General features: G+C 25.9%; 1 protein-coding gene across 1 annotated transcript; it reads left to right on the plus strand.

Moving 5' to 3' along the window:
• The first annotated feature begins 239 nt into the window (after positions 1-239).
• LOC126901435 (uncharacterized) lies at positions 240-3,585 on the plus strand. The gene is made up of 3 exons (XM_050677871.1): positions 240-828; positions 3,025-3,401; positions 3,478-3,585. The coding sequence occupies exons 1-2, from the start codon at positions 333-335 to the stop codon at positions 3,387-3,389; spliced, it is 861 nt and encodes a 286-aa protein (XP_050533828.1). The 5' UTR covers positions 240-332; the 3' UTR covers positions 3,390-3,401; positions 3,478-3,585.
• Positions 3,586-13,810: the final 10,225 nt, after the last annotated feature.

Below are 13,810 nucleotides of genomic sequence, written 5' to 3' on the forward strand. Positions count from 1 at the left end.
CATTTTTAATATTAAAGTATTTAAAAATATCATGAATTCGTAAAATCTGCAGATTATAGGGTCAATTGTAAATATAAAAAAAATGTGCCGGCGTTGCAGTGCGAAAGAAGAAGGAGGCAGCAACCGGTAGATAGAGAAAGTCCACCGTCTTCCGGGGGTCCAGATCGAAGACTCCAAAAAGTGACCGGGGTACTAGTTGCGTAAAGTGGGGGCCGGGTATAAAACGTTTGACATCTGTCTGAGTCTATCATACAGTTTTTTGGTTTCGGGGCGCCGCATCGTGTACAACTTAGAGGTCCCGCAAAAAATCATCAACAACACCCACCTCAACAATGAATCCACTTAGGATATGTTTATGTTTATTTTTAACCATCGGATGGGCCATGAGTTTGCCCTCCGGAATGGACACTCAATCAGTGGGTCACAATTCCGTTCAAGCCAAAGAAGATCTTTTAGATGATATTTACTCCGACTGTGTTAACAAGGGGTCCGTCTCATGCATTAAATACAAATTGTTCTCTTATGTTGACAAAGCATTGAGCAAAGATGAAATCAACTTAACCGAAGGAATTACCGTTGTAAGGACAGCTGGTGCACCTGGCGAAGGCGCCCCAAGATCTTTGGACAACGAAGAAAAACCAAAGGACATCGAAACTCAAGTACTCAACCGTGTCCAACGTTTCTTGAACACACATACATTGAAAGTTGACTTGAAGGGATCTGATGTCGTCAATTCCGTCGCCAAAACCGGCAGAGCTATCTCTGATGCTGTCAGCACTTTCGTCGCCGAAGATGATGTCACCACCGAAGAAGGCCGTGGCAAGAAGAGTAAGTTAAAAGTTTAAAAATATTTAACTGATTTAAAATAGATGCCTTTAATCTAATAATAAACTAACAAAATAAGTAGTTCCCTAAATTTATAAACAACACATCTTTTGTTAAGTACTTTTTTCAAGCAATACTTTTATGAGATTTAGTTGAATTAAAAATTTAGCATAGTTTTTACAGATTTATTTCGTTTTATTATACATATTGGAAAAATTAAGCAAAAATTGATAATTCTGTGTGAATATCCATGGTGCTGAGTTTAGGTTTACAAAAAATGAATAACAATCATATTTACACATATTATAATCAACTAAGTTTGATTACAGTATTATAATGCATGTGATAACTGACATATATTACATTTTAATTGAATTAATTACATTGGGGTCCATTTAAAATAACTCGTAAAACTAAAACATAATAAATAAAAATCATTATATCAATTTTAATTTTACATTAGATATAATGGCAAAAAATAACATTTTTTTCTTTTTTTTAAATTGTTATTATATTGTTTTTTTTTTGGTTTTAATTAAACGTATTTACTTCAGGATTTTTATGTTTTAAACGTGTTTAAAACACCAAAAATTTCATCGTTTACATTGGTCTTATTGGACGTATTAAATTGTTTATTTGTGTTTTAAACAGATTTTTTTTAAGAACCTGTTTTTTAACAACCCTGATTAATTTGTATAAAAACTAAATTAATTTTATAAATAAATTCAATTTTTATAAAAGTAAATACGTTATAATAATATAAGTGATATCTTTTAAGATATCACTTATATTAAAGAAAATAAATCATTTTTACATTTTTAATGGTAGCCTATTGTCAATTTTTAAGATCTATCGGAAAAACAATAAGATCTGTATTCTAGATGTGGATATATGATTATTAATCGTTCGTTATACATATTATATTCTTTATCGTACAAGCTCACTTATCATTCAATTTTTCAGTATACATAAATAATTCGTGTTAAACATGAGTCGTTTTTTGCTATAGTAGGGTAGCATTTTGAATTTCTCAACGTGTACTACATGTGTTATATTAAAAAGAATTAATGGTTTGAAGTATAAACTGTTTGTTAAACGGGTTGTCCGTGAACGACAATAATTGACGTCGTTAAGCATTATATCAACAACAAAGAATTGCGGTCGTTTTCAAACACGCAAAAATAACAACTGGCTATTTTGTCTTTGGAAACCATTACCCGTTACTATTCTTACAATTTGACTTAACAATTAAACCACAGGGAGCTAAACGACGATGCTGCATTTAATATCTAGTGTGAATAAATGATTGAGCCTCAGGCGTGAATGTAAAAAATCTAAAACGGCCACGGCAGCCAGGAAATAATATAATGCTTAACTAGTTGTCGGTTACCTGCGGCCAGTGATGATTCGTATGTGTTTAAGAACTATTCCGAATCTACAGGTTGCTAATGAAATCCCAGGGGGCATAGATGGCAGGCACACTGGCGATCGTCTCTCGATACTACTAACCCAGTTCCCAAGGGCCAACCCACATACCTATCCGTATAAAGTACTCATACGCACTTTATACAGCACACAGATTTACATACCGTTGCCCCATTAAGGTATCAATCAACACGACTATCAATATAATTTAAGTGTATTTTATATGAACGTATACTTTCTACAGCGCGTCAATCATGCGCTGGCTTGCGCCGGAATCTCGTTTTCAGTAATGCCCTCCGTCTACTCGCCGGTACATAGGAAAAGCGCACATCAGTAAAAATAATATCCACACCCTAGCACGAGAGAGAAAGAAAGCTTAGCAGGAAAAAGATGTTTGAAAATCGTGCGGCACGAAAAACCAGTTTTAGAAAGTGCTCCTGAGTGTCCGTTTTATACTCTAAGAGCAATGCGATAACGCTGTGTACAAATATAATATTATTGTATATATAAACGACCGCACATAAATCGTGTTCAGCGGTCATCAGGCCGTGAACTTGTGGGTAATACGATATTGATGTCGGACGTGCACTCGATTTGAAATCTGTCTCCTCTTTTACTTTTCTCACGCTTATACAAAGTACACCGGTACATTAGTGTAGGTCACTTCGGTTTATTGCGGAATGGATAGCTAAATCATTTGACATAACATGTAATGCAACTGTTTGGTTATTATTTGAACGCGTTAAAATTTTACTATTTTCTTTTTTTTTACAGAGAAGAAGGACAAGATGTTGATGCATTTATTCATGATGTTGAAATTCAAATTGATGGCTCTCTTACCTTTCATCCTCGGTAAAATCGCTTTGATCGCCGGAAAAGCCTTGTTGTTCGGAAAGATCGCTCTAGTCTTGTCCCTTATTGTTCTTCTACAAAAGTTGCTGAATTCACAACACCACAAGACCGTTACCTACGAAGTAGTTCCACACGCTCACCATGAATCACATGGACACGACTCATACTCCAGCGGTGGCGGTGCTGACCTCTCATCCGGTGGATACGGCGGTAGCTCATCCGGAAGTGGTTGGGGACGTAGCATGGACTCTCAAAAAATGGCCTACAGCGCACAAGTACCTCAGTAAAAACGTACAAATGTAAGTGTCTAGTTAAGACTTCATAACTTGGTCAAGGTCGAACTTGTTCGATAATGGTTTATGTTTTTGTTTACAGTTGTAGACCACAATTTAAAAAATCACTCGCATCGGTGCTCACCAATAACGTCACAAAAATCAAAGTTCAAACGAGCCATCGACGACGAGTTTATTGCAGACGCTCAGTTTAATTTTATTTGTACATTACTTATTTATTTATATTTATATAATATTTATATTTTCAAAATTTTTTGAAAAATTCTTAAACATGTTTATGTTATAAAAAAAATCACGTGTTTTTTTATTTCAATTAACATTCCGATGATTTGATATTTCATTTTAAGTGACTAAGTATAGTTGTATGATGATGGACATAAGTCGCCGTAATAACTTTATGAAAAACAACTCATTACGCTATGCTTTTAACCATATATTTATATTTATCTGTGAGTTAAGGATTGTTTTAAAAAAAATATGGAATATTACTTGTACTTGTTGAGTGTATATTGTGTTTTGTAAAGATCAGTTTTTTGTTTTTTTTTTTTTACAGTTCGTTTTCATGCTCAGAATAGAGGATTACATAATTTAATTATAAATAAAATACATAAAAAGTAAGGTGCTCATCGAATGCAAGTATAAAAGTAATACATAGTTAATAACTATTAATTAAATAGTAATTAATTAACATAATAGTTTGATAGTAAATTTATTACTTTTAATGATGGAATTGTATAAATTATGACAATTAACTAAACAAAATAATAACACACTTCTACAAAATAATATATCATCCAGTAGATAGAACAAAATCAAGATAAAAAGTATATATTAATTTAAAGAATATTGTATTATTATTATTTTTTTTTTTTCATCAACTTATAAATTAACTCAACTTAAACATATTGACTGATATTTAAATATTCATATTAAAAAAAAAAAAATTAATTAGATTCATTAAAAAAATTAGCCATTAAAATAATATACTTACAAAATTGATATCACTTTTACTTATTTTTAAATAATTAATGATTAAATCAAATTAACTCTGACAGCAAATTAATTTGTTGTAATTAAATTTTCAACAAGTCTTTATTGATAAATACTGTTTTTTTAAATCATATAATTCATATAAAAGACTATGTAGATAATATTTTTTATAACTATAGTATAATTTAAGCCTAACTAATTGTAATAAATACGATAACTTAAAAATATGAAAGTGGTGAAAAATACTTTCACCACTCTTTAATTGGCAATTTTAATAGTCTTTGTTAAATAGATAAGTTATATTAATAACGTCATATTTTATTAATTTTATGCCTTTTAAGTCTTGTTTAATTTGACGAGTAAGTCGACGGTTTAAATACTATTTGTTATAAAACAATGTAGGCTATATAAAATACAAGATACATAAATTTACCACGACTGATTGATGTACAAACTATTTTGTATCACTGCATCGATAATTATCGATTAGACTGGGTTGAATCTAAATCTAATAAGAATAATTATAATTGAACTTATTCAATAATAAATTTAATTATTATATTAAATCACATGAAATGTGTTTTTTTAATACCCAGATACATAATTTAATAGTATATTACGTAGTAAAATAATATTATACATAAACTAACGATATACAATAATTAATTAAAAAACAGTGAAATAAATAATTTCTGAAATTTGGTAAAACTTACATATAAGCTTTCGGAAACTAGCCATAGAAGTAATTTTATTAATATGAATTTTCTTATACATGAATGTCATTAACGTATTAATTTGTGTTTGCTTGTTATTTATTTTTTCATAATAGCTAAGAAAAAATTTAATTTATGTAGAATTTAGTTGACGAATACATAACTTACGAGGGTCAAATTAGCTGGAGAACGATTTTTTCTTTTTTTATTTCTACGATTTCTAGAAGTAATACATTAAAGGAATATAATGTAATTAATGCTATTTTATTATTTTAATACCTCAAAATTTTCGGGAACCTTTTCAATTTTAAGTTAATTTTTTCAATTTATGAACATTACATATTGTTTATTATAAATTAAATTAAAGTTAAATATTAATAAGAGTACTATGATTCAATTTTAAAAATCAAAGTTAACTTTTAATGTTCAATAACATTCCAAATAGTTCAAATAAAAATATTCTTTTATTTTATGTTTGTAATCTAAGGCTAAACATTTAGACAATATAAATTCATTTATGTGTATTTTTTAAAATATGTTTTATTTAAGGAAAAAATCTAATATAATAAAAATTGATCACTTGCGGCTAATATTATTTAAAATTAAATTGTATATAAAAATATTATTAATTTAAAACTAAAAATATTTAACTTTTTCCCTAAAATATGAATAATGTATTTTTTTTATAATTTTTTGTGGCAGAATTGGGATACTATAAATTCCACTAAGTTTCCCTAATATACATTTATGTAATTAATTTTTCAATATATAAGTGGTTAATCTATGCAAATAAATTCATAAAGATAACGATTTGTTGTTTAATAATCGTCAAATAGTCAAATTTGAGGCGGCGATTAAATATTTTCAAGATTTCATCAGTTAATTTTTAAGACCAAATATTTTATGTTTCTTAGCATTGTACTTAACACAATACTTATAAATATTTTATTAGAGCTGCAGACTGATATGCCTAAAATAATATACATTTAAATTCCCAACCGCCATAATTTTTCTTTTTTAATGAAATTTTAACAAGTAAGAAACATGTATTTCATGATACGTATTTTTTAAATGAAGAAATACTAGATTTTAACATTGAACCGAAGATATGTAAAAAAAATGAATGATTAAAAATTTACGATTGCCAATAAAAGTTATGCATCATAATTTCACTTCAAAATATTCTATACATTTATGTATGTTTTGAAGTGTTGATGTTTTTTCTAAGGGATAAACTTAGTGTTTATTTATAATTAAATATATATTTCTAATAAAATTACTTGAATTTTTAAATTTTAAATCATATTTACTATTTTAAAAACTAAATGCAATTTAAGAAGTGTTAATAGATACATATTTGAAGTAATTCACATTTGTATATCTAGAAGGAGGAGTGTGTCAAGAAAGCACTCACGCCTCACATCCAGTTATTACTTTATATTATTATTAACTTTAAAACTACTTATCCAAAAGTTGCTAATGTCCAATTATTTCATTAACTAGATAATTATTTAATGAATAAGCGAGTTCATTATATATGTAACTATTTGAATAAATAAAATTGACGCTCTTATAAGTTAGAAGTATAAAAAAAAAACTTTATGATTTATAAATTGTTAAAAATATGTAACTAAAAGAAAAATATGAATAATATTTTTGATTAAACAAGTAGTTCATGATAAAAGAATCACTCAGTATAAATAGTTATAAAATTTCGCATAAAACGTTGTGATAATGAGCTTACAAAATATATTGTTTGGAAAACTTATTAAATATCGATAATTAATTTTTAAATTTTTACTTAGTTATTTTTAACGATAACCGTTTTCATTTGTGGTAATTCTTGTGTAATAAATGATTTAGTCGCTTAAAAATATATTTTACAATGTATAATTATATAAAATTCATCTAAATATTTAGTCTTTCTCATGCTTTCTCCTTAGCAAATTATTAAAAAGTTATTAATTCGACTAGACTGTCAAAAAATACAAAATATCATAATCAATAATTAATTTCTATGATTCAGAAATATAAAACATAATGTTTTCTTGAAACTAACATAATAATTAGAGAAATTGTATGTATGTATAAATATTATTAAGTCTTTCTATATACATTAGTGGTCAAAATTATAAGACACCCCCAATTTTATGTTTCATGCGTTTAGATTTTAAACTTGTACGCAATCGTAAACGTTTAAATTTGAAGTAAATGCATGAAACATTTTCTTTTATAATGTGTTTATAAAATTCAAAGAAAACCGCTTATTTTGGATTGGTTCCATTTGTAAGTTAATGTTTACGATTATTTTCGATAAAAATGTTATTTTTGCAAATACAGTAAATTTTAGTCAATAAATCGTTATACAGGCTTTCTAAAAATTTTACTAACACCCAACTATATAATTTTTTTTTTTTACATGTTATTCGGATAATTAAGTTTGATGACAAAATATCAAGTCGATCTAGTTAAAAATATTTAAACCACAGGCAAATAATGAAAATTTTTAGAAATATAAAACTAGCTATTTTTGATAATTAACTGTCAAATAATTTCAATTTCTCACTATAAATTATTAATTTTTTTTAAACCTTTGTAATAAGTTGTAATGAGATTTATGTGTGGAAAGTCTTATGGGGGCTTATTCTCCCCTTAAAAATGTAAAATGTTTTTAGTTTCAACTAGTGTACCTGAGAACAAAATTATCCGGAAACGTTATTAAAAAAGTTCCCAAGAACGTTTGTAAAATCCGGAAAACACTGGGAAATTTATAATTTTGAGATTTTTCGACCTAGTTAAGGTAAATTATTTAATTTGTAAGGATAGCAGATAGTTTTTTTCATTTCATTAACAGTTACCTCGATATTACTAGTAATGTACTTGAGTATTGATTAAGTGTCTCTTTGTCAACAACAATACACAAAATGTATATTTCAAATAAATATATTCTTTTAAAGATAAGTTTTAATATTTATAATTTAAAAATTGTAGAAATAAAATAAACAATGTCTTTTTAGTCTATAAGTTTCTAAATATCATAATTAATAACAGAACACATAAATATGAAAATATAAATTTAAAAAATGTAAACAACGGTAGGCTTAGATTTGTATATTAGATTTTAAATGTATACCAATTAGTAACATGGTAATCGACTGTCACTAAGATTAAAATAAATAATATAAACATAAATAAATCTAGTTGTTTGTAATAGTACCAGTTGCAAGCAATATGTGATGACAATCAACAAAAAATTCAATTTGACAAAAAAATAATGATAATTAATTAAAGACATTTCTTTATTAAAAAAATGCACAATGATTCAATGGAAATCGAAAAACAGTTGCAAATATAATAACAGATTATTGGTTAAAAATACACAAGGCTTGGTTAGTTACAAAAACCAAAAAAAAATACCATAGAAAAAAAAATAAAATGGTAAAAATAATTTTTAGATAATTAAATATTGCTGGTACAGAAAAGGAAAAACAAACTGTCAAAAAAAATATGAACAATAACAATATCAGTAACAAATGACAAAATAACAACAACGAAAAAAAACAAAACAACAACAAATAATAATTGATACAAAAACCAGTAGGAAATAAGATAAGCTAACAGTATAATTGTAACTATTCCTTGAAAAATGACATCTGTAAAAAATTTGAAGTGTTAACATAAAACTGAAGACATATAATTTATAAGATACTATCTTCCTATATAAATAATATAAACAATATAAAAGATAATATTTATAAATATTATATGTACAAGATAATTGGCTAACTATTCCTTGCGCAATAAATACAAAATTATAAAATAATATATAATTCTTTTTCAAAAGCTTATAAATATATAAATACTATTAATTAGGAACAAAATTAGTTTCTCTTAGTCACTCCAACACTCTTTAGTTTGGTAAACGAAAAAATATATATTTAAATAATACAAACTCTCATATTAAGAAAATATATTAAGAATATTTTGGAAGTTATTTATATTTCAAAATACATTTAAAAGGTCAGGCGTAGGTCTGATTATTTTTAAAGTAATGAGCTTTTTAATTAGACATATCTAACATGTATTTTTCATCTCGTATAGATATTTGAATATTATAATCCTCGATATTATTATCACTTAAGGAAAAATCGAGTGATTAACAATACATCAATCCTTTTGTATATCATATATAACTGTTGATTTATTAAAAAAATTTAATTTAATAGAAACAACTTACTAAGTTATAACTGAATAGTAAGAAAACCACATTTACTTCTTTAAATTATACTTTTAGTGATAAACAAATAATAATGGGGGAAACCTCCAAAAAAATTACAAATGTAAAAATCGCTAATTTTCGAAATTTTTTCAATTTTTAGCTTCGATGCAAAGCTGAGAAGGTATTGGTTTTACTAAGATGTGTTTTTTTTTTTTTGTGTCTGTTATCATTTTTTCTCCGCTCTCACCGAACCGATTTCTTTCAATGATACGTCAAAAGATCACAAATCGTATCTAGTCGAAGACATTATCCTCAAAAAAATTCCCTCGTTCCCCGTAAATGGGGGAAACCTCCAAAAAAATTACAAATTTAAAAATCGCTAATTTTTGAAATTTTTTCAATTATTTTACTTAAAACTGCTCTAACTCTTTAAAAATGACCAAATTAATATAATATTTTTTTTTATAGATGCTTGATGTCATTACCTATCATTTGGAATATTTTTTTTATAAATCTGACTTTTTACCTGCCCACAGGGGGGGATTTAAAATGACAACTTTTTTACAAAAAATTAATTTTTTCAACTTAAATTTTGAAAANCATAAAAAAATAATTTTTTCAACTTGATTTTTGAAAATGTTCCGAAAGGTCTGACACTTTTATTTATATCTTAAATTAAAGCTAATATACTATACTATATCATGAAAAAAAAAAATTTCGGACTTTATTTTATCTTCACGGTAAAAATGGCTACCGAATGCTATTTTTGTGTGAAAATTTTCGATTTTGAAAAATGTATGGATCAATACAATTTTTTCATGAGAATTTATATACGTCTTTCATTCGACATACTGTTTTTTTAAATCGGACCATTTCCCTATATTTGAGGGGGGTTCAAATCTAAAATATGCATGTAGAAAGGAGAACTTTTTCAACTTAACTTTTGAAAGTGTTCCGGAAAGTCTGACACTTTTATATATATCTTAAATTAAAGTTTATGTAATATACTTTATTATGGTAAAAAAAAATTTCGGACTTTATTTTATCTTCATGGTGAAAACAAACATCAAACTTAATAAATAAAATACGATTTTTGTAAAAAATTATTTTTTATATTTTTAACTTTATAATACTATAACTTTTTGAAAGATGTATGCTTCAATATAATTCTTTTTTATGTAGATGCATGATGTCTTTACCTATCATTTGGTATATTTTTTTTATAAATCTGACTTTTTACCTGCCTACAGGGGGGGATTCAAAATGCTTTTCTTTACTTAGTCTAATAATCGTATTATTAAAAAAAAACATTTATAAGTTTAGAATATTTAAAAACATTTTTCATTTGGGCTGATTTTAAACTTGCAATAATGTCTTAAAACAGTTTGAAAATTAAAGAATTTTATAATATGACTTTTGAAATTAGATATAGTTTGGTTGTTTTCAAATATTGTTTAACAATATTGGTCTAGCATAATTTAAAAAATAAGGGCGGCAAATACAATAAAAATAGGTGCATAATATGGTATAATGGAGGATAATTCCCTTATATTTATAATATTATTTACAATAAAGTTAAAAATGTATGCTTATCTCTAATAAAATATAATTGTATAATAAATGACTTATTATTTGTTTTTGTGACTGTAGATAATATTAAATTAGTTTAAATTGTAAAAGTAATATAAACCAACTACTATATGGAATGAATAAATACTATACAATTTTCTTTTAAAGAATAATAATTATTAACTTAGTTGCATTATACTTCTATTTAATACTTCATTCTTATATATAATCATAAAGGAAAATAAACGTTTTACTTGTTAAATATAAAAAATAATTTTGATCATGACAGTCAACCAAAGAATGGATGCATTCCATTATTGATAGACAGATCGATTTTGACAATAATATCTTTTACTTCATTTTAAAAGTGATATTATATATTTTTTAACAGAGCTAAAAAAAATACAGTTAACGGATTAATATCAATGATGAGTGAATTTCTTATATTACAAAATGATAAATAATTCGTTCACATATCAGCAGGTTACAAACCCTAACAACTCCATTATTAGATGTAAAATATTACAAGTAAGTGGGTCTATGATCTAATTTTACAAGTTATATTTTAAAAGCACTATTAACATAGGATTCAAAGTGTAAACCTGTGTACCTTTTTTGAAAAAAAACTTTTAATTAAATTTTATCAAGGTATTTTAAACTATACCCTATATATCGTTTTATCTTTTAATTATCTATTTACACACATTTTAATCTATTAATTTTATTTTTTAAATAAAATTATTTATTTTATAGACATAACTAATTATATAGATTTAGAAGAATTAGAAATTAGTCACTTACATGATTGATAAAAATGTCATTATTGACTCAATCTTTTGATTTATAACTAAGATATTTTTATCGCATTTTTAAGATCTAGTTTCCTTTACAATACTTAAGGCGAATAATAAAATACGGCTAGAACAATAATACCGATAGAAATATAAATAGAAACAATCATTGTTAATAAGTTTAATAGATATTAATAAAAAACAAGAGTTATTGAGCAAAGTACCAAACATTAAACAAGCATAGCATAAAAATAATTAATTGTAAAATATAACTCTAAATGTGTAACCAAAAGCAAGTTTTTTTAAAATATAAAATATTTTTATTATGTTATATGATTCATTTGTACAAAAAAGCTCATTAACTAAAAAATTAATATAAGATAATATCATTAAGTTTTCATTTTAAGTTTTATAAATTAAAAATCATAACATCATATTATTAAAAGTTATGTAATATAAATAATTTTTTTTCTGCGATTAATTTTGTTCTTACGCTTTAATATAAAAATGTGTTTTATCAGAAAGTGAAGGGGAAATAAATCCTTTTAACCATAAGAAAATTAGTAATATATGTTATAACTTAAGAGGTTTCAGGAAGCCGTTTTGAAACAAAACTTAAATAAACCCAGCATAGGGGGGTCGCGGCACAGTGGTGCCGTGGTATAGTTGGATCAAGTATAATGATATCTGACAGTAATTAAAATCACTATCAAAAATAAACGCTTCGATGCAAATCTATAGATAGTGTTTAATTTTAAAAAAATTTGTGTATTATTCCAAAAGCTACATGATCTGCTAGTTCATTATTAATATCCTGATTAAGATAAAGTATGTCGAATGAAAAATGGAATTATTAAAAAATAGTATTTCCCATAAAAGAATTATATTGATCAATACACTTTTCAATAAGTTATAGCATTATAAAGTTAAAAATGTAAAAAATAATTTTTTACAAAAATCGTATTTTATTTATTAAGTTTGATGTTTGTTTTCACCATGAAGATAAAATAAAGTCCGAAATTTTTTTTTACCATAATAAAGTATATTACATAAACTTTAATTTAAGATATATATAAAAGTGTCAGACTTTCCGGAACACTTTCAAAAGTTAAGTTGAAAAAGTTCTCCTTTCTACATGCATATTTTAGATTTGAACCCCCCTCAAATATAGGGAAATGGTCCGATTTAAAAAAACAGTATGTCGAATGAAAGACGTATATAAATTCTCATGAAAAAATTGTATTGATCCATACATTTTTCAAAATCGAAAATTTTCACACAAAAATAGCATTCGGTAGCCATTTTTACCGTGAAGATAAAATAAAGTCCGAAATTTTTTTTTTTCATGATATAGTATAGTATATTAGCTTTAATTTAAGATATAAATAAAAGTGTCAGACCTTTCGGAACATTTTCAAAAATCAAGTTGAAAAAATTATTTTTTTATGAAAAAGTTGTCATTTTAAATCCCCCCCTGTGGGCAGGTAAAAAGTCAGATTTATAAAAAAAATATTCCAAATGATAGGTAATGACATCAAGCATCTATAAAAAAAAATATTATATTAATTTGGTCATTTTTAAAGAGTTAGAGCAGTTTTAAGTAAAATAATTGAAAAAATTTCAAAAATTAGCGATTTTTAAATTTGTAATTTTTTTGGAGGTTTCCCCCATTTACGGGGAACGAGGGAATTTTTTTCAATTTTTGAGGATAATGTCTTCGACTAGATACGATTTGTGATTTTTTGACGTATCATTGAAAGAAATCGGTTCGGTGAGAGCTGAGAAAAAGTGGTAACAGACACAAAAAAAAAAAAAACACATCTTAGTAAAACCAATACCTTCTCAGCTTTGCATCAAAGCTAAAAAACATAAATAATCACAAATAACTTAATATAAAGGAGGCAATTGAAATGTGTCAAAATAAAAACAGTTTCATTCATTGGGATTTTGGCCCACTGAAAAATTTATTATTAAACTTGTGTATTCTGGAAAAATGTGATAATATTACTTAGTGATAACGTCATTAGGGGTATATAAGCAGTTTTTTTCCGATTGGGGTATCAGTATGTGTTTAGCGTTGATAATGGTAACATTGTACCCAAAATATATATCCGCTATTTTTCAGTAATTTAG

The sequence above is a fragment of the Daktulosphaira vitifoliae genome, unplaced genomic scaffold (assembly GCF_025091365.1).
Source record: "Daktulosphaira vitifoliae isolate Bord-2020 unplaced genomic scaffold, ASM2509136v1 Scaffold_3, whole genome shotgun sequence".
Lineage (NCBI taxonomy): Eukaryota > Metazoa > Arthropoda > Insecta > Hemiptera > Phylloxeridae > Daktulosphaira > Daktulosphaira vitifoliae.